Source organism: Drosophila arizonae, chromosome 2, assembly GCF_054131065.1.
Source record: "Drosophila arizonae isolate 15081-1271.41 chromosome 2, UAZ_ARI_1.0, whole genome shotgun sequence".
NCBI lineage: Eukaryota > Metazoa > Arthropoda > Insecta > Diptera > Drosophilidae > Drosophila > Drosophila arizonae.
Window position 1 is genome coordinate 27,575,246 of NC_142922.1, and position 23,005 is coordinate 27,598,250.

At 41.3% G+C, this 23,005-nt stretch overlaps 1 protein-coding gene across 19 annotated transcripts in view; it reads right to left on the reverse strand.

Moving 5' to 3' along the window:
- Positions 1-22,864, reverse strand: part of LOC108612762 (uncharacterized) — a 30,484-nt gene extending 7,620 nt beyond the window's left edge. For 2 of the 19 annotated variants that reach the window (XR_016270925.1, XR_016270924.1), the window contains exons 1-17: positions 21,703-22,864; positions 18,158-19,356; positions 9,473-9,552; positions 9,229-9,331; positions 8,551-8,657; positions 8,401-8,485; positions 8,134-8,334; positions 6,084-7,664; positions 5,418-5,696; positions 4,921-5,347; positions 4,544-4,865; positions 4,249-4,478; positions 4,027-4,175; positions 3,695-3,964; positions 2,644-2,929; positions 2,415-2,571; positions 2,245-2,352 (exon numbers count right to left, since the gene is read on the reverse strand). Coding sequence is in view for 16 of the 19 variants with exons in the window: in XM_089473577.1 (XP_089329703.1) it covers positions 442-735; positions 2,245-2,352; positions 2,415-2,571; positions 2,644-2,929; positions 3,695-3,964; positions 4,027-4,175; positions 4,249-4,478; positions 4,544-4,865; positions 4,921-5,347; positions 5,418-5,696; positions 6,084-7,664; positions 8,134-8,334; positions 8,401-8,485; positions 8,551-8,657; positions 9,229-9,331; positions 9,473-9,552; positions 18,158-18,266 (4,788 nt within the window). In the remaining 3 variants the exon portion in view is untranslated. The other 17 variants (XM_089473577.1, XM_089473596.1, XM_089473557.1 and 14 more) reach the window with 17 other exon arrangements.
- Positions 22,865-23,005: the final 141 nt, after the last annotated feature.

Consider the following 23,005-nt stretch of genomic DNA (forward strand, 5'->3'; position numbering starts at 1 on the left):
TATTGTTGCTCTTGGTCAGAGGATGGTGGCTTATTATTTAGGTGGTTCGGTTTTAAGTATTCTATAAAAAGAGTTTTCTTTTCGAGTTTTCATCAAAGTTTGTCTAATTACTGCATCAGTTTATTCACAATGCTTTTGATAACCCCAGCTTGCACAAGTTTATGGTATATTTCGATTTGGTATATATGTATATAGGTTTGGATTCTTTCTTTTGATGGTTGTTTATATTTCTTATAATATGTGTAGTCGTATGTAGCATTTTGTTAGGTTTCCTATAGATCTGCGCTTTCATGCATGTTGTGGCTGGCATTTGGTTTAGTTCTTCTTCTTCTCCTCCTGCCGTTACTCTCTCTATGTATGTTGTTTGGGTAATGGGTCGGCCTATGGAAAGAAACAGGAGAACCAATATCGTACACCGGACACGTATGCCGAGGCTATACTCTATGTGCTGCCAAAGGGTGCCGAAGGCGGTACTGAAATATCCTTGTCACCATTTTCGGCCGCATGCTGCGGCTGTTGTTGCGCCTGTTGCAGCTGCTGTTGCTGTTGCTGCTGTTGCTGCTGCTGTTGTTGCTGATGTTGTTGCTGCTGCTGCTGCTGCTGTTGCACCTGTGATTGTTGCGGTGTGTTCTGTATGGCCGTGGTGCTGCCAGCCGCCGAGAGGCTTAGCACCGCCGGCGAGATATGCGGCTCCGTAAGTCGTCGTTTACTCTTCGTTTTCTTCAGCATGGTAGCCTGAATGTAGCATAAAACACACACAAGGGTCAAAGGCGACATATCTCAACGGCTCAACACATCAACAACGTATACACCCAAAGAAAAACAAAACATTTACAGTAACAAATCGGGTTGCTGCTCTCTCTCATACTCCATTTCCTCAAGGATTTCAATAGTTTTTTCTCCAAATATTTCACAATTCATAGATCTATTAACATTGAATCGAAGTAAACTAAAGAACAAAGTTTGTTCCGAAATGAATTAAATTTTCAATTTATTCCAAACTGAGTAAGAATTAAGAAACGTCTATAAAATTCGGAGGAATCTATTTCACTTTCTCAATTTGTTTCCTTCTTCTTTTAATATTTTTAAAGGGGATGCGGAATTATATATATGTACGTCTCATATGATGTATGATCAAATTATCTTGCAAAATACACACAAAAAATAGAGTTGGACAAATACTGCACTAAATTTGTATATACATGATTTCTGGTGGGGCTTATGGGGACAGCAGGTGCTCGAATATATAAATGTATATATACATATATATGTAAACACAATTAATATCGAATACAGACACGCACTAACAGTGACAAAGTTTGGTTTCTATTGCAATTGCCTTGCTATCAACAACAATTATCTGGATTAACTTGATGAACAAATCAAATTACAAAATACGTGTAACACAATTATTCAGTTGGACCGTAATATTTGCATTTTAGGACGTAGGACGTGGCTGTTGGTTGATTGGTTTGGTTTGGTTTGGTTTGGTTGATTGGTTGCATGCAAACAGTTTTCATTATTATTATTATTATTATTTTTTTTCGTTACATAAAAACAAACACACACAGTTTTAATTCAATCAAATCATTTCTTACAAAGATCGATCTACTTTTAGCATACAAATGTGTCAACAAACAAATTCTTAAGCTATTTTCCTCAGCTTGTAGCTGTTTAACATGTAGATAACTGGAGGATAATGTGGTTGTCAAATGTTAGCAAGACTAATCGAAAGAGTCGCGTTCGCATTAGTATTATAAATTAAATGCGATCTGTTAAGGTACCAAGCTGAACTTCAATCATCAATCATCATCAATCAATCGTCGTTCGAATCCGAGTCGTATAACTTAGAGCGAAGTTTCTTTTGTTTCCTTTCTTTTTCTTTGTTTTCCAGTAAACTTTTCTAGTTTATAATAATGTTATTATTCTTATCCGGCTTAATATAATTTTTTTAGGTGGTTTGTCAAGTATGATCTGTGGTTGCTGACTCATTAGGTGTACAATCAGTAAGTAACGTACGCAGAAATTTTAGAGAAACCATAAAAAGGAAAAGAAGTGGAAAAACGCGCAGTGACAAAGAGTTTTGGTGCAAATGTTTTGAATTCATCGGGTCCATATGATATTGCTTGTATGTATATACAAAAGAAATGATAACGGAAAGCTGTCATGCAATACTAACTGAATATTTGAAGCATGCAATCCTAGCTTATATACAAAGGCCTTTAATGCTTGGCTCGCACATACCTTGAGCGCTGACTTGAGGACCACAACTTCGCCGGGGCTTTGAATCCATGGCTCGCCATCCACCTGAACTGGCATATCGGTTTTCAAGTGTATCTTGATGTGACCACCCTGAAAAGTCGGCAGAGAATTAAGTGCCTTGCTCGGGACCACAGAGCGTATGCTTAACCCACCTGTGCTATGCGCATGGCCGTGCGTATGCCCGACTGGATCTGTCCCAAGTGCACCACACCGGTCACTCCCACGACCTCCAGCATGCCATCGTAGTGATTGGGCGTGCTGAACTGATCATCCTTATCCGGACCCCAGGGATTTGCGCCGCTGCCCCAACTGCGCGAAGAAGAAGAAGAGTGATTAGCAATAGGTCATACGATATTTGTGTGATCTAAGTCCTAAGCTTACCTCAATATATTTAATATGATGATGCCGTCGACCGGTGGCAGATCTACAACCTTGCCATCGACCTCTAGGCGAAGCTCCTTTTGCAAATCCTTGACCGTTTTGCGTCCCACAATCTTGCGCAGTCCCATCTTCACGTAGTAACCCTTGTTGCGCAGCCGTGAGTTGAACTGATTGGGATTCTCCTCGCGAGCATTGTGAAAGTCCAGGCAGAGATCAGCATCGATGCCAATGCCAAAATAGTTGTTCATTACGAAGATCTGGGAGTTGTCCTCGTTTTGGGCACCGCCTGGCAATTGAGAGCAATTATTTAGTTCGAAGTTGTTCGAATCGTTGGGTGGGGGGACAAAACGCTAAACGCACACATTGACACATCACAACAAAAATTGAATTTACAAAACATCGAGTTGGATATATGAGTCGGTTTTACCGATGTATTAAGAGATCGAATTCCAGACAGCAGCCGAACTTGATACTTATATACTTTACCTGTGCTCCAGGAGCAGCTCGCTCGCTCGCTCGTCGGCAGAACTAACTACAACTAGTACGGGTGCATGCAGAGCTCTACTAAGAGCACAAATATATCGTATATACATTCAAGCTACAGCATTTATCATCAGCTAACAAACTTGACGGCGCAGTCTGCACGGACTTTACTTTTATATGGTTAGATCGGGAGGCTTGGAATTTATTATTTTGACTACTTTATGGCAGCTAAAGCTCAAATCGGGTAGCTCGACATGACATGAGATATTTCTGCAACTTATTGGAAGGATTCGAAAGGGGAATCATAAAGGTAGTAAAAACCTGTTTTTATTTCTCTTGTTAGTTGCAAAAATATTCACAGAAATAGATATCTTTGCGGATATTTGTATTATTTGTAAAGCAGTATTTAAAAGCACATTTCAAATTACAACACGAAGTGTAGAGCTATTGCTGATTTTTTTTTCTTTTTACAAGGATATTGGCCTTGGGATTGTGGATGGGGGCATTAGTTAAATTAGACAGTGAAACGCATAATAAACAATAACAAAATTTTGAAACATCAAATGACCTGATATATCACTCGATGTCAGAGCCGGTAATTGATGATGCTGATTTGTTTGTTGCGATAAATGTGCTTGGTGCGCCTTCTTCTTCTTACCAGTGGTTTGTGAGGGCGCCTTCATAGCCGGCTCTTCGGGCTTATCTTCCGGATGGAAGACGACGGTCCAACGATCCAATCTAATCTCCTCGGCCTCGATGACATCACGCAGCATATTTAGGGGATCCTCGCCACCGGTGTAGCCGGAGCCCCAACATAAAACGCGTGCCAGATCGTTGCCTGGCAAGAATTTGGCTTAGGCAACAGGAAACAGGTGGGCAAATCGGAGTCTTGCTACTTACCTGTACCCAACGGCACAATGGCGCACGGCGGACTAGAGCATTCAGAGTCCTGGCCCACGTTATCCAAGCATTGCAGCACCCAGCCAATGGTGCCATCGCCGCCGCATACCAGGATCTTGTAGTTGGTGATTTGGCGGAAAACGTAGAGCCTGTCGATGAAAGGATAGTAGATAATAATTAGGTGCTCAAGTTCTTAGGCATTCCATTTTAATTGTCGCTTACCCGGGTAACGGACCACCATTGTCCAAGTCAAAGACCTGGTACGGGTTAAGTAGTTTTCGAAAGCTCGATATTAGTTCCAGGCCCTGACAGCCGCCGGATTTCACATTTACAAAGACCAACAGTGGCCTGACATCGGAGGGTACCATGCTGGGTTCAATATTTGGCAATAGCAAGACCAGTAGCTTTTTGTCCTCAATGATCGTTTCACGTAGGTTGTAGAAAGCGCGAACCTGATCCGAAATATACGAAATTGATAAGGATCCTCAACAGTCAGTTCTAAGGTGTCTACTCTTACCGCCTTTTGAGCGTCCTCGAATGTTAACACGACCGAACCGTACTCATAGTAAATGGGTCCAATGCTGATGAATTTGTTCTCATCAGTCACATATTTGTTTAAAATTTGCTCGTAGTTGCGCTGCGAGAGTCCTGTGGGCAGGTTGCCCACAAAGAGTGCAATGTTTGGTCCATGGGGATCCTGCTTATGCTGCATGTAGAAGCGCATCAGTTCCATTTGTCGTATGGAATCCTTGCCCAGATGCTTCATTATATCCCAGGGACGTTCGTTCCACGAGAGTATGCGCTCGGTAACGCCGCGGTCGAGCAAGACTTCCGAGCATCTGGGAGCGGATTGGGAGTTAGATAGTTGAAATTTTTGATTATGAGTCGTCGTACCTGTAGTCCTGTATTTGGTTATCATGTAGACCGAATTTATCGAGAGCGTCGCGTATCAAGTCCTTGATGACAGTTGTATTATCCACAGGAACATTGACATAGGGATCCTCCAGTGAGCACTGCAATTTGCCAGGATACACACGCACATGTCCCCGGTCCCTGTCGTGAAACCTCAAATAGATGGCCGGTCGCTTGCCCTCCAAGTGCGTCAGATTCAACACGGGCGTCGGATCCTGCAGCGGTGTGTCTTCCATGCCAGCGGGCGCATACATATCGGTCAGATAAAAGGCCTGCGGATCGCGTGTGATGTGAAAAGCTCGCAAGGCGGTGGTCAATAATTGCTCCAGCGTGTATGTGCGCTGAACGACGATCGCACGGTACTGCTGGCGTCGGAATGAGTTGTTGCCATCAAACACCTTGATCATCTCTGCAAAGAATGGAACGATGGAACTGGTTAGTCTTGGCCTTGGGAGTGGGATATCCTTTGTCATACTCACCTATATCCTTCTCTTCACGTTCTTTTTCCTTTTTCTCTCGGTCCTTTTCCGATTTATCGGACTTGTGGCCCGTCGGCTCGGCTCGATACTGTGTGGAAGAGCCACCTGAGCCAGGACCAGTGCCGCTGGCGCTGGCAGCAGCTGCGCCTCCGCCACCGCTGCTGCTACCGGCACCGCCTTGGGCGTTCATGCCATGCGAGGACTCGCCCTTGCCCAGGGATTCCTCGTCCTTGAAGCGGGGCGCATCTCCGCTGCTAAACTCCTCCGATATACTGCGTGCTAAATGAGCGCAGAGTTACAAAAAACCGTTAGTCTCTGCTTCAATCACTGAACCGGGCCGGGTGTTAGCTTGAGGTGATCATGCAGTGTCGGGGTTAGTTGACTGTGGATCGATTGTGACTGTGACGATTGTGGCGAAATGTGTAATGCGAGGCGACATGGTGCGATCGTGTGATGATTAGTCGAGTTAGTAGTTAATTAAAGTAGGTTAAAAACAATCGATAACTAAAACAGATTGTTAGCTCAATAACTAGAAACAAGAACCAAGAACCGAAATCAAACTTAAGCCAATCGAGCACTGAGTACTGACAGTATACGGCAGTCGGTGGCAGTTGCTGTTAGAGAGAGATTACAAAACGAGTACAAAGATAGCGGTACGCTAATCACCTCTGCGCTTCTGGTAGCGTGGCTTGCGCCAGCCGGCGGACAGGCCGCGCACGCGCCGCAGCAGACGGCCGAGCACGTGACCCGGTGCCTGGCCATCGGCATCGCTGGCACGGGATCGACTGCTGGCGGCGCCATCGCTGATATCGCCAGCGATGTCCTCGCCACTTAGGCCGCCGACGCCGCCGACGCTATGCGGCCGATCGTCCAGATACAAATCCTCGTAATCCACATCGTCGTAGCCATCGGCATCCGTATCGTGGGGCAGACGCGCCGCGGACAGCATGTGATAGTTGTCATCGTATGGCTGATAGTTGCCATCCTCATCCTGTATGGTTATCTCAATGTTTTGCGATAGTCTGTCCAGGCTGTAGTTGCTCTTGGCGCCGCCCTTGGGCGAGCGCTTGGAGCGTCGACGCTGGAACAGACCGCGTCCGTATTTCTTGTTGCGGGCGATGCCCGGCTCCTGGAACGACTTGCTGCGGCCCACAGGGGACAGCTGCAGGACCGCCGCGGTCGGTGCGGGGGATGCCGAGGAGCAGTCGCTGGAATTGGGTGAGCTCACCGATCCGCCCTTGTGCTTGGGCGCACTGAGTATGGGTTTGGGCTTGGGCTTGGGCTTGGCTTTCAAGAGAGCTGCAGTCTTTGGGTTGCGGCCGGCGAGCACGCTTAAGGCATGTGAAGCATCAGCCGTGGGCGGACCAGGGGCGGGGCCCTTGCCCTTGGCTGCGCCTGAGGCTGTGCCTGTGCCTGTGGCTGTGCCTGTGGCTGTGCCTGCGGCTGTGGCTGTGGCAGTGGAGCGCGCTTGATTCCGGCGCTGCTCGGAGGTGTTAGAGGTGTTACTATTACTACTATTATAGCTAAGGTTGCTAATCAGATTCATGCTGGAGTCGAGATCGTCGGTATTGGTGAGTTCACCACCCGTATCGGACGTCTCATAGCAGCTTTCCCGCGGCGCCGTCTCCAGCTCCACGTCGCCATGGTAATCCGTCTCGCTGACGTCGCGCGGCGATCGACGCGAGCAGCGCTTGCGCAGCGAGACATCGCAATGATCGTAATCGTCGCTCAGGTCGCCGCCGCTAATATCACAGACTCCGCCATCCAAGTCATCGTCGTCGTCGTCATCCTGCTCGCTGTTCGAGGCGCCGCGACGTCGACGTCGGCGCGCATGGTTCAGCTTGCGGAACAGACTCGTGTAGAGCAGATGCAACGAGGAGTTGGCCGACGGGGACTTTTGCAGTGGCCCTGGGCCCACATTGCTGGAGGCGGTGGTCAGCTGAAAGGCGCTGTCAGGCTCCGTCGTATTGCACTGCTGTTCGTAGTCGTCCTCCTCGGCATCTGGCTCGTCCGGGTCCTGATAGCCGCCGGTTAGCGAGTTGCTTGTGTCGCCCACTGTCAGCGATGGCGTGGGTGAGACACAGAGGGAGATGGAGCCACAGGATGTGGGCGTGGGCGGCGTTGAAAGTAAAAAATGTTGTTTCGATTGCTCAAGACGCTGTCTGTGGAGCTCGAGGAGCTCCTTGAGACACAAACCCGATGCACCAACTTCACCAGCCGCGGCCTCTGCACCGAGCTCCGGGCTGGCTGCCAAACCAAACCAAAAAAGAAACGTTTAAAATAACACAAGAAAAACTTAATAAATGAATAAATCGAAATGAAAGGAAGCAATCGACAAAGAGACAGAGCAGAGTGAACGAAATGAGGAAATAAACCGCAGTTGTAGACTGAACAAGTTTCAATTTGAAAACAAAATAAATGAGAACAAACAGAAGAAGGAGACATAACAAGACGAAAACTGTTTGCGATAGTGTAACAAGGTGAGAAGAGTAGGATGAGGCTTGAATAGCTGAGATGATAGTCCATGGATCTGAGAATACATTCAAATGTGCACAACATCGAGAGCTGATGCAGCTTATTGGGTGAGTTTGGGTGAGTGAGCTGTTGTGCGCCCATTGGCTGGCCGCCGCATTTAGGCCGTGGCAATTGGATCGCGCAATCGATGCGATCGAATTTGGGATACGTTTGCTAGAAATGAGGCCAGTTTGGTACTTACGACAAGAATAGTCGCGTACGAGCGACGTCTTCGATTTGACCTGGACGCCTATGATCGCCTCGATGGGCACCTCTGTACGTGGTATCGACACTGAATGCGGAGGTAAGTAGATAGGTTGTAGAATACCAAAATTACATTCGGTTGACAGGTACATGCGACATCCAGCGTGCGTGGTCATGCCACACCACTCGCAGCGATAGCCTGAGCGAATAAAGGGAAGCAATTGATTAGCATAAGGAAGATTCTATCGTATAATCATTCACTCACCTGTGAGGCATTCCGAAGACCAACAGGTTTTCTTGCAGTAGGCGCATTTGGACGTTGATGGAAGATTGCCCTCCCGCCAATGATGCTGTGAATCATATCAGATTTCTCATATCTACCATCTGTATCATCCATCTATTATTTGTTACTCACTTGATGCCTCACATTAAGCAATTCCTTGCCTGGCACGTATGTTGCATTCTCTGTGCAATCGGGCACTGCAAAATCTTGGCACTCAATATGTGCGAAATATTCGCAAACTGTGAGGGGGGATACATTATTTTATTATATTTTATTATACATATATATGCATATATACTTGGCAATAAATAATTTTAGTATATTAATGTAAGTACAAATTTAAAATTAATTTTTGTGGACAAAATTTCCTGAAATTTCTATAAATATACAAAATTCAATTTTCTATATGATCTCACGATTCTATATTAATTTGATGAAACTAACATATATATAGAAGTAAATTTTTATAGATATTTCTTGGAATATTTCGAATTAAGTTCTGGCGCAAAAATAAAAATATACATATAATTTTATATAGGTCAATCTCACGAAATTAATTAGAACACTTTAAAATAAATATATAAGCAAATTTAAATTCATGTACTTATATAGATCATGAAATATTACGAATTAGACTTTGACGAAAATGACACGAAAAGTGCATAAAGCTATAAATAAATTGAATACATGTTTGACATGAACAGGAATTGGTTATGAAATGCATTTTAAATTAACAGACAGCCCTCAAACCGGGACAGGAGCGAGCTTCGAGCCATTCTACTTGTCGGTCGATGGGGCGCGCTGGCTTACCTAAACAATGCACCGCTGGTGTTTCATCCAATCTCTTACGGCATACGGTGCAGAATTTTCTCTTGTGATGGGTTGGTTCCGACCAACAATGGGCGACGGGATTCTGTCCAACGAGATGACAGTTGTCAAGTTATTCAATGAACAGCAGATATGCGGCAGGCATGCATGTATGTAATGTATATAGACCTACATGCATGCATGCATGCCTGCATATATATGTATGTATATGCGGTAGTGTACGCACCTTTATAATGCATGGCGCAATGCCGGAACAGGGCGTTACAACGCTGGTGACACATCGTTCGTGTATAATAAAGTTGCAAACTGCAAAAGAGAGAAGCAAAACGGGGAAGTCATGAAAGTATCATTCAATAGCAAATAAAGGCACCGTTCTCTCTAGCTATGTAATGTCAGTGCTTATCTAAATGAAACAGACATGCATATAGATGTATATGTATGTATCTATATGCACATACATATACACATACATATGTGTGAGTGAGCCCCATAATTTTACGCCTGGATGTGAGTCGCATTTGCATTACATACAGTCAAAGCTGCTTAAAAAATCGGACTTTTAAATATTTATATGTTTTAAATTTCTTTTTGATGAAATATAATGAGGCTACTTAATAATTATTGTGACAATAGACGATAATAATAACATAATTTAAGATTCAATAGAATCAGTAAATATATTGTATGTTACTACAGGTATTTTTTATATATTCCATATTTCATAAAAAATAATATTATAATTTATTATTTCTATTATATTATAATATTTCTATTTTACTTATGCATATCTAGCTAATTATAATTTAATTCCATGCGGACCTAATTAGCCAATTAGGCTAGCCAACGAGGCGTTATCCTCAGCTCCTTTATAGTGATTTCACTGTACATGTTTAAAGGTATGTGCCCTGAAATGCACATTATATGCTTGGGTTTGTGGACAATGCTACGTCATCGTCAGCCAACCATTACTCGGCCATTCATAGCGATGGGCCAAGCTGGCTCTTGAGTTCATGGGCGCCATTTTCATTGAAGGCTTATGCACACACACACACACACTCACACGCAAACACATACACGCATGCATGTACAAAAGCACTTGCATGCAGATGCACACAAACACACACATACACACATATATATACCAGCACACACACACACTCACTCTCAAGTGAGCTGAATCAAAATGGAAGCGAACGCTAAGTGGCTAACCGAAAGAAGAGAAGCAAAAGCAGCACACAGCGAGAGCGAGAGCGAGAGAGGGAGAGAAGCACGGACAAAAGCGAAAACAATACTGTAGGGCAAACAAAGAGCTCTCTCCCGCTCGCTCCTACTTCGTCTACTCTATGTGCGCGTGTGTTGGTGTCTGAATGGAAGTAGCAACAGCTCGCAGCCTGTGACCGAAGCTGCGCTGCCAGCGTCTTGAGCAGCAACACTACACGAATACATGTGCTGAGTGCAGCGCAGCTACATATACGCATAGGTGTGTGCGTGTATGTGTGCATGATAGTGCGTGTGCATCTGTGTGTGTGGTCTCGTATGTATTTTTGGTAGATCTCTCTGCGTGTAGCCCAACATAGAAATAAGAATTTTATTTTTAGCATTGCGTGAACATTTTACAAACATTTTATGTACATACATACATACATATATGTATGTATCTAATTATATGCATGCATAGGTACTTATGTATGTGCATAGGTGTAGCAAAATAAACTCATAATTGAATACATGCCAGTATGTACGTATGTATGTATGTATGTATGTATGCGTGCAGTTGGGGCTACATTTATTTGTAGATATGCATTTGAGTTGATGTGCTTGTATGTATTTGGCTCTGAGTCGAATTAGGCCGCTGACCTGACGCTGACGCCCTGACGTCATGAATGAACTCATGAGTTGTTGCTGCTGCTGTAGCTGTAGCTGTTGTTGTTGCTGTTGTCGTTTAGCTATGTATATAAATAAACGAGTACTCGAAGCGTTTACGGCGCATGTTGCATGTTCCAAGTGGATTACAAATTTTTTAACCAAATGTGAGGCTGGCATGAAATCAACTGCAGCCTCTCAATCGACGAGAGAGTGAGCAAGCGGGTGAGTGTCTGTGTATGTGTGCAGGTTCATGAAACATAATATTATACATATTTGAAGCAAGCAGCAGGCATACAATTCTCATATCCATATCGTTTGATTCGAGTGGAGCACGTGGCCCGCACTAGGTTTATTTTATGATTTGGAGCATTACGAGTGGACGTTAACTATCTGTGCATACATACATATGTATTTATGCATACATATATATTAAATACATGTATTTATAGTTATATTCATTTTGGTTTGCATTTTCTTTGGCATTATGTATACCAAAATGTTAACGTACGCATGTATGTATATATATATGTGTCTGTATGCCAACAGAGAAGATAAGCGCGACGAGGACGCATGGGAAATTTTCTAATGTTATTCTTCAGTCTGGTTGGGAAATTCACGAAACTCAACACACTTTTACTTTTTCATCTTTTGCTTTTGCTTAGCAAGGGCGCGTTATCGTCATTGTTTGTGAGTATATATATATGTGTGTGTGTGCGTGTCTGTGTGTGTGCTTACACTTAGAACAACAATAACAAAGGAAACCTAAAGCCAAATCGTCTAAAAGTACTCAAAGAAGTTGGCAGCAAGTAAAGCTCGAAGACGATGCCCAAAAATGAAAATATATATGTATGTATGTATGTATGTATGTATGTATGTATGTATGTATGTATGTATGCATGTGTGTGTGTGTGAGGTGGCAAAAAATGTTTGCGAAGCCAAAAGAGCACACACTCTATGTGTGTATCCATACTGATTGTGTGTGTGTGTGTGTCTGTGTGTTCGTGTTAGCTGTGGCAATTGAATGGGCACAAGTTGACATGCGTAGTACAATAGCAACAATTAAAACTGATATTTGCATAGAACATAGACATGAGTTATAGAAACTTGCTTTCGACAGCAAATCAATTTAGAATCTAACTTCATGACAGCTAGACTCTCTCGAAAATAGATGAAACCATAATTAAATATAGAAATGATTGGATGAATGTGACGCATGAATAACATACATATATACATATCTATATAGATATGTACATATGTATATAATGCGTATTCGCTTCTAAATTTGTGGCCACTTGGCCCTGACCACGACCAACATGGCGTATGCGCAACATTCGAACTCGAGGGCTTTTCATTGGAAATGTCAACCGACGCTTTGACGAATATGTATGTATGTATGTGTGTTACAGTTACAGTTACAGTTACGGCAAGCGAGTGCAGCCAATTCATAATTCAATAGTTCGTCAAATTGCATTTGCGTGCTATTTATAGTTCATCAATCGAAATAGCATAACGCTTTAGTTTACCATAAATGTAATTTGTTGAGCTCCAAATGAAATAAACTCAATTCGATTCAGAGCCAAATGCGCGCAGCTACAGAATTTGCTGTGCGAGCGTGCACGCACACACACACACACAAACGCGCACATAGCACTTTGGAGCAAGTACGTAAGCACACACAAGGCAACAGTCAAGGATATATAGCGCGAATGGCTATCAACGCGCGATGTTGACGTCGACATTGCCGCCAGCTGCGCCACTTGATAGAGATTGGATTTGCATACCCTGTAACTAATTTATATTTATAGGCTGTATTATGCTTATCTCGGATCATAGAAAAAGAGTAGCTCTAGACAGTTTACAAGTTGCTTTTTGACTATGCTAAGCTTTCCCATTTGCATGTACCGTAATATCATTTATAATATTAATTGAATAAATATTATTGAAGGTATTTAATATAATAAAATAAACTTTTTATACTTATTGATAATGAGAAATCATTTGTAAATAAGGTAGACCCAAAATCAGATATATCTTAAATTAATTTGAATTCGTGTATTAAAGATTAAAAATGTAGAAATTAAAAAAAAAAAATGTAATTCCATTGTTTATATGTATGTTAAATTTTTAAATCATTTTTATTTATCTAAAATTCGAAATAAACTATTACGTATTTAAATTTAAGTAATCAGCAATTAATTAGATATAATATAATTTAATATAATCTAAATTTATTATGATTCGTTTATTTAACATTCAAAATAAATGCCAATTTAATAGATATTTTCTAATTATTAAATGCATATACTAAAAAGTATAAATACGAAATTAATGAAAATCAAAGAACTATTTATTCAAATTGAGTTATTAAACGAGTCTATCTTTATATACAAATATTTAATTGAAATTCAAAATTAGATTTATTAAAATTAAACTCATAAGTCAAAATATTGAAATTTATACTCATCTTTAGTTATTAAAAATTTAATATGAATAAAAAAGAAATATTTATTTATTTAAAGCAATTGGCGCAACTTTTTTGAATGGATTAATTATTTTATAAAATTCAAATATATTGATTCTCTGTTTCTTGCTTTTGAATGGAGATTCAGACATCGTTACTACATAAATAATTTAATTTTAAATTTAATATTTGAAAAATTTCCTTCCTATTTTTGAAGTAATCCTATCATATGATAATGAGCCAGGGATACAGTTTTGGTCTTAAAAACATCAAATTAGGCATATAGAGTATCTTCTGTCAGCCCGTGTGGTTTATGGATCGCGTAGCTAAATTCAAAAGCCAAATGTATTGGATCAAAGTTGTTGTTGCTTGGCGCGCAACGTCAGCAGTGCCACTTGAGGACAGCCCGCTCTCGCAACCAACAATCGAATGGTTCTGCCAGCCAAACTGACGACCCACTAGTTTACGAAAAGAAAACAAAAAAACAAAACAAGAAACACAAATACAAAATCTGTTTTCATTTGTTTGTTGTTTTATATTGTTGTAATTGCTGCTGCCATTGTTGGGAGTGGTTGTGTTGCTGCTGTTGCTGTTGTTGTTGCTGCTGCTTTGGTTTTCTATATAGCGTTATGAATGAACAGCACCGACGATGTTGTGGAGAAGGTAATTAAACGGCAGCAGGTCCGCACCTCTGTTTGCGCATATGGCACTCGGTTTTTTGGTTCCGCCACATTCATGGCGGCCATTGATGACGCACTTTTAGCCCTTCATTGCTATCGGCTAGTAACGGAAGCAGGGGTAACAGCTGTCTGTATATGTGTGTGTGCCTATGTGTTTCTGTCTGCCTGTGTGTGTGTATGTGTGTAGGTGTGTTAACAGGCCCACACACACACGGACAAGGGCACGACAGAGCTGAACAGGGCAGAGCAGAGCAGAGCAGAGCAGGCCAGCCGGCTTGTAACGAGCCCACACACTTTTTCACATTCAATTTGGTCCTTATGCTCACCTGCTGCTGCTGCTGCTGCTGCTGCTGCTGCTGCTGCTGCTGCTGCTGTCGCTGTTGCCGCTGCTGTCGCTGTTGCTGCTGCTGCTGCTGCGTCTGTTGCTGCAATTGCCAGTTGTTATCGGCCCCCGCAACCCTTGAAAACCAATTGAAACGTTGCCTGCAGCTGTGCGCATCCTGTACGCGCGCGGCTCTGTTTGTGTGTGTGTGTGTGCGTGAGTGTGTATTTCTGTGTGTATGCAATTGTGAGTGCATCTCGACCTAGTTTTAGGCGAGTAACAGAGCGCAACCGCTGCTGTTTGGCAACTGTGTGTGGGCGAGTGACTTCTCGTTCTTTCTGTCTCTCATTCTCTTACTCGCACTTTCGCTGTCCGATTTCTAAGTCTCTATCTCTTTCTAGCCGCTATAGGAACAGTGCAGCTTGCACACCTGCCTGCCGACCTGTCTGCCTACCTGCCTGCCTGCTGCAATTGAATTCTTAATTCAAATGCCAATCCGATCTTTCGTTTGCTCTCTCCCACTCACAATTTAATGCTCAAACTCAATTAGTGCAGCGTAAAACCCCCTCGCACGCTTTCCGATGAGAGCGACGCCTGGGGTTATGCTACACAAAACGAAAGTTTGCTCTAAAAATACATTTGAGGCGAACAGAAATGGAATATTCAATTGCATTTCGCTATAAATAAATATACATACATATACATATTATTTGTTTATTTCTATATATATATTTCGTCATAGATACATATGTATCATGTGTATTGTATGTACGAAAATGGGGATAGTTCATTCCGAATATTAATGCAAAGCATTGAGTTGCAAAATCTTCAACAAATGATGTATATAATAATAGTATCTGCATGTTTATTTAAAAGCAAGAAATAGAGATCTAATATATTATTTATATATGTATATATTATTTATAAATGTATTATATAATCCCAATGCTTTCAATATGGACTCTAAGGCATATACGAGACTGTAAAAGTTGTTTAGAGTGCAGGGTATTTGATGTCATTATGACCTTTTAAGCACTCTTGACTCTAGCTGTTGTCGAAATGCATATTGACAAGCTGAAGCTGTCATAGCAACAATTAAATATACAATTGCACTTAAAATATGCCAATGAGCGATTATTTTTAGCTGACACTGTCAAAAGCCAAAGCCTCAAGTCTGTTGGTATATTAAAATCTCGAGCTGATTGCGATTGCATTTATATGTAATATTTATATGTCATATGTAAATATATATTTTTATGAACAAATTTGCAGCTGGCCAACTGAATTGGCTGGGAAATCTTTAGGTATACGAAAAATAGGAAGAAAACGCTCTATGCAATAATTATAATAATAGCCGAAACAGCACAAATAAACAAATTAACGCACGCGGCGAGGCGCCTAACGCGCTTCCAATTGGGAGAGGCGGCAGCAGCATCAGCAGCAGCGATATGGCGATTGGCTTGTCCGGCCTGGCCCCAGTTTGATAGATTCTCGTGGCCAGCCGCAGCCCCAATAGACCCCAACGCCAATTGCCAGTGGCCCCACGGCCGTTGCTGTGTCTGTGACGTCGTTGGCCGGGCTCACGTCATGATGCTGCCAGCTGCTGGTTGAACAATCTATTTGTTTTTGGGAAAGTTCAAATGCGCACACTTTTCGCCAAAAATAGAACGACGACGATGATGATGATGTTGTGGATGACGCTGATGATCATTGGCGTGCATCTCGGTCATGTGGAGAGCGTGCGGATGCAGCTTGTAAAAATCACACGATTTCGGTCCACATTATGATGGCAATTCGAAAATGTATTAACAAAACTAGACAAATGTATTTTCATAGAATTTTGGGGCCACTTTTCTCTGATTTGCGCTTTCGATTTGCTCGTTTAGTGCTCATTAAATTGAACTTGGCAGCTCGCAACTGACTAAAGGCCAGAAGTGATCTACGATCAACAAACAACAACAAAAACAAAACAAGTCCGTCAAATTTGTATAATTAAGATCTATCTATAATATAATATGTGTCCCATATATATTACATTTTTCTATATGTATGAATAGTTTACTGCGTTCTATATATAGAGCTTACATTATAAGAAATATTAGTTTTAATTTAATATCTTTATGATGTTAAAACAAATCAAATTATCCTATTTCTGGGAGTAATAGGGGAAAATATCCAGAGACATGACTCTTAATTACTGAATTCCTTAAGAGAATCAATTTACAGGAAAGTAAGAACTGTACTTGCTATGCAGTCCTATGTGTAATATTTCAAGTACATATGTATATATGTATAATCATGTCCAATTTTAAATGTTGTCAGATACAATTTCTACTGAATATATTTTGATAGATATATATGTATAGATATAGCATCATATGGCTGTCATAAGCAATTAAGTCCTACATACAAATTAATGCTATATTTAAATGTCAAAAACAATTTTTATATCTGGGTTCAATGCCTATTTAGTACTTTAGTACTTTCTAAAATCGCCTAATAATAATATCTGCGTGACTAGATTCGATTCCCATAAATTTAACCTTCGCTAAAACTCCAATTAAGCTCCAAACTATGTTATTAGATTTATTTAATTTATTTTATTTTTGTTTACTAATATTTAGATAATAATTAAAAAAGTAAAAGATTTGGAAGTATGGGCAGCATAGATAGATTGCTGCAGCTCCCTCAACGGAGAGCAGCATAGATCACTGTCGGCTGTCATACTGTTAAATACATCTAAATACAAAGTGTCGTATACTCAATTAAAAACCCTTCAGATCTGATTAATTGTGCTCTTTCAAAGTTTGTGCTAAATTAGACAGTAGACAGAGAATCTGCACTAATTAAAAGATAATAGGGCACTGAAATGATCCAACGACAGGCGCCGACTAAGCATGTTCAGGAACATGATTAGAGTGACTGAAGAGAGAAAGAGGAAAGAATCAATTTCTAGCAAAGCTAAAACTATTGAACCAACTGCAACTTCTAAATAATGTTAGAAGTAATGCCAGTTTCGGGCCTTTACAATGTATTGCTCGTTTAGCTCAAAGACAAGTTGTATAGTTTTATTAATGTCATACCAGTAAAATTTAGTTTATTAACAAGATACAATTGATAAAACTTAATAAATGAAACTTACTATATGCAAGAGAACTTGAGACATGTGTAAACTAATTTATCAAGAATTATCCTGTTATGCTGACAAAAAGTAATTACTATATAATATATGTACTATATATATCATGTGTTTATTTTATTTTTAAGTTGTGGTCTCTACAATTGCTCGCTTTTGGGTTGCCATATAAGAAAGATTTTTATTATTAATTTGCTTAGCTGCAGTAAGCCAAAGGGCACTGAAAGAACGATCAGAAGGAATGCCAGCAAAGAGAAAACGAGAAAGATAGAGTGACCTTCCCGCTCTGTCATTTCCAAAAAGAAATTATATATACAATACAAAATTATATATAATATACAAATACTCATATAAGAAGAAATATTAGTTTCTTTTAATAGCGTAAACCACTCTGAAAGTCGAACCCTATGATAGTTCCTTAATGATCTACTAATCGCACTTACCTTCGCAAATGTAGCCCTGCTGTATGAGGCCCCACAGTAGATCCGAGCAGTGGTGACAGTAAGTTGGCTTATGAAATGTCTTCTTCACAAATGAATGCCCATCCGCCATTTTGTTTTTGTCGGCTACTGCTAAATTTTACAATTAGCAGGCGGCTATCGCTGGCGCCTGTTGAAAAATCGCGTGGGACCGTTTAAAGTTGCTGGGCGTTGTGTTGTTGTTGTGGTTGTTGTAAATGTTTACTATGGTTGTTTAAGAGTGACACGCGAATTTGTGCTTTGTTGATGACTATTGTTGTTGTTGCTGTTGTAGTTGTTGTCGTTGAGAGGCGTTTGTGCGTTGTTAATTTGGTGTTTGTTGTTTCTTTGCTTCCTTGTTGGTTTGTTGCTTGTTGCTTTTGTTTAGATGGGCACTGCAGGCTGCATGTGCATCTGCGCACCTTTAGAATAGTTTGGCTAGCCAATTAACTGTAGTAACTGGTGCGTACTAAGCCGCAGCCAGCTGAGGCAGTGGCAGAGTGCTTGGGCTTAATTCGAGCAGCGGCAGCGTCACTTGCGAAGGCGCTTCCAGCAATATGGGCGTACAAAAATAGGCGTGACTTGAGAGCTGCGTAACCTGTGTCGCCAACTGCTGCTGCTGCTGGACTGCTGCGGCTCCTGCTGCTGCTGCTACTGCTGCTGCCCTTTGGTGTTTCAGTTGCTGTTGAGGTTGTTGTTGCTGTTGCTGTTGTAGTTGCTGTTGTTCGTGTGGCAGCGGCTCCGACTCTGGCACCGCCTTCTGCTGCTGCTGCTGAGGCTGACAAAAGCGATGACAAATGGACAACGACGACGACGACAAAAATGACGACGACGGCTGCATTTTCATCCATTGATCAACTGGTTGTTGCTTTTATCCAGACATTTGTCGGAATTTGGCGGCGCCTCTGCGCTCCCACCTTCGTAATATGGTATTAAGCAGCGAATTCTTGATTTTCCTTTAGTCCGGGCTTTATAATCAGATTGAAGGCTACGTTGTCATTTACGGTTAAAAATAGAGCTATTGGCTTTTAATTGTAGATCATTGTAGTTTTGTATTCTTATGTTTTATATATTTGTTTAGTTGTATATTTATAAATATTTTGCTTCGCGTTTGGTGGAGTGTTTGTTGCTATATTTCTTTGTTACTTATTTACAATTAACTGTTACTGTTGCTTCAAGCTCTGCTTTAAAGAAAAAAATCACAAATTACACTTAGCTCACTTGCTCGAAAGCTCACTATTTTATTTGATTGCATTTTTCGGAACTAGGAATTATTTATTTATTTAATTGATTCGTTTTTCGCGTTTATTATTATTATTTCTAGCGTCGCTCAACGTTCACAACAGCAGCGAAAATGTTGGAATGGTCTTTAGATTCCGCTGGCCCGCAGTTGGAGCGTGTTTTTCCTCCTTGGCGCTGCCTCCTTTTCACTACGTGGGCGCCGCACCCCCAAACGACAGGCAATAAAAGTTTCGAGATAACATAATATGCATGAGCGGGAGTTGTCGGCAGCCCACCACAGCCAGAGCGTGAGAGCGTGAGAGCGAGCGTGCGCGAGAGAGTGTCTAGACTCTAGAGCCCAGCGTGTTTGCTTGTGTGTGGTGAGTTTGCTGCGATGAGCAGCAATACCCGTTATTTGAGTGTACGCTATTTCCCCACACACTTATCGCACATATAGAAAGTAGTAGACATCATATAATAATAAAAGTGGCAAAAATATGATATCAACAGCGTGTCAAGAGAGAGACCCAGCACGAACGCAACGACAGCGAGCGGGAGAGAGCGACAGAGTTGAGCTGCCGATTGAAAATGCATTGAAAGTTTTAGATTCCAGAATTGAATGAAAATGCATTATGCTTTCCCTGTGCATTGCCTATCAAATGCCCCGATAAGTATGCACCATTGTCAAGCGGAATAACAGTGGCACTATTGCTCCTGCTGCTGATGATGATGATGATGATGACGGCATAGTCGCAGAAACGTATGTGTATGTACATATGTACATGTATACCGTTGTATATATATGAGTGCTCCAACGACACCCACGCACAGAGCGTTCATTCACTCAAGGACAATCGCCAGAGCTTGACCATTAACTCATACAAATTCTAATAATAGACGGCACACTTGAAATTTTCAGCTTTACGACAATATGAAAAGGACCAGCAAGACCAGCGGCAGTCTTTATAAATATATCAAATCTACTCGACATACACACTTACATATGTACATGTGTACATAAGTATAACTATATGAGCCAAGCATGACACAGAGGCCTGTCGCCACCGTCGCCACGACGTGGGAGGTTCATGTTCATGTCCTGGTCACCCAGCGGCATGCGCAGTCCCCAATTCACCACACAAAAGCCGAAGCGAAACTGTGTGCAAAAAGTGGCCAAGTTTAAGGATAAATCACTACGAACAGCAGCTGAAAAGGGAACAAAGAGCAGTGGAGCCCAATGGAATTTGGCAACAAATGTTGCTGTTGCTGCTACTGGCATTAGTGGGGTTAAGGCCGCATCAATTTCGTGAGTGCGAAATATTATGGAAATTAATAAAAATTATTGACGTTGAGGCAGTTCGCACAACACACATATAAATGTTTATGCGCCTGTGTGTATGTGTGCGTGTATAGCACGCATGTACATATGCATATGTATGTTTGTGTGTGTGCATGCATACATATGCGTAGAGCAAGCAGCAACCGTAACACTTTTCACCCACAGCCCGTGCTTGTAGCGCCCATTGCCCGTTGCCCACTCCCACTTCCAATCTCACTCTCCTTTTCTTTTACTCTCTCTCTCTCTTTGTCCCTGTCTCTCTCGCGCTCTTTCTCTCCCTCTCTCTCTGTCGCTCCCGAACGTTGCGCGCTTCGCTCTTTTCGAGCCGCATGAACAAATCGCAATAGATAGAGAATTTTTTTCTTTCTGCCACGGCTGCTCCTGTTCTGCGGCTGCCAACATCGTTCATTCCTTGCCACACATACACACACATATTCACACACACCTACACAAACAGATAAACGGCGAACACATATACACCCACACATTCACACACACATTAAATGGCAAAGTCCTTGACTGCGTGGCTTTTATTGTACATATATTTTTGAATTGTCCAAAACTTGGAAACAATGCAAACTTTTATTAATGGCATTTTGGAAATTTTCAATTGTATTAGCTGCATTAAATGTTTAACGAGCGCTTATGAACTTTGCACATATGACAACGTAATTTTCACGTTAACACACGCACATACACATCTATATATATACACGCACGCACACTCACACGCACACACACACAAGCAGACACTCGCGCAGATACAAATTTTATGTACCATATATTTTTGCTGGACAACGTTGACGACGGCAATTTGCAAAATTGAAACTGCTGCTGCAGCTGCCAGTGCGAATTTGCACAATAATTTTCGATTTTCATTTTCATTTTAGTTTACACATCTCCGCTGCGGGAGCTAAGAATTTTCACTGCTGTTGCGATTGCGGTTAACAAGAATTATTCTTCATTTTACTTGCGCCCTTTTGAACAGGCTTTCGGAATTTTTCGCACTTGAATTTCAATTTTTCTGGGTTACGTTTACGTTTCGCGATTTATTTGGTTTATTGTTTGCACTGCGATTGTTTGCCGTTTTTTATTGAATGGAAAATTTTCACAATTCGAATGTGCAAGTTTTCAAGTTTTTCTTCTTTTCTTGTACATTTTTTCCCACTTTGTTGTGTGGTATGTGAAAATGAAAATTCTTCTCTGTGTGTGGCAGTGCCCCCGTAACGTACAAAGAGCACACACCTAGTGGGTTGTGTGTGCTTGTGCTTCGCTGAAGACGATGGTGCGCTCTGACTGGGGCCGAAAATTGTTCAACGCTCGCCAGCTCCGCCACTCGGCTGCTGCCTGCAAATTCGGCGTGTTGAAATTTTTGGCGGCCGCAGCGGAAAGTCCCACCAACAACACTGGGAAAATAGCGGGAGCGCGCTGCCCAATTTGCTCAAATTTCTCTCAAATAGGCTCGCTCTCGCTCTCGTGCTCTCATGTCTCTTTGCATTTGTTTCATACTCCCTCTCAGTCAATCTCACAGTCAGTCAGGCACTTGCTCTTCCCGTGATGTTTTTGTATTTTTTCTTTTTATTTTTTTTGGCAAACGTTTGAGTCGGTAATCGATAAGAAATATCGAGTCACTCCTTTTAGACAGGAGAGACATTTTTTTGAATGCACTGATGGAAAATAAGAGTTTATAATGCGACTGATCAAAAAACATCAATTGGTCAATAAAGAATGTATAATTTAAACTCAATAAATTTAATGGTTTCTTAGCTGGTAATTCCTTTAATTTAGTTCATTACTACATTAACGCTACAAATTAAATTTAAAACGATTGCCTCAGCTGTTTCGTCAAATGGGATTTAAGTAGAGACTGCAACACTTTCTAGCCGAGACACACATCACTTGTACTAACATCGATTGCTCGATATTGCCAAGTGTGACCATAGATTAAAATAAAAAACCGTTTTCTACATATGGATATTTTGTATTAGCATTGTTGATTTTATTTATTAATATTGTGTAACAAATGTTTGTCAGCAGTTAAAGATGATGTATGAAGGTAATTTATGTTGTGCGTAACTATGAAAGTACATGTAATGTATATTTATATAGATCAAGATATATTTATATATATATTTGAGCACACAGTTTTTTATTTGTAAATAAATATAGCAGTTACACATATAGCTTTAAAGGAGTCGATTCAGGAATCAAGCCTTTAGGTTGGTATTTGACAACTTTTCTTTTTTTTTTTTTATTAATGAGAGAAAGTATAT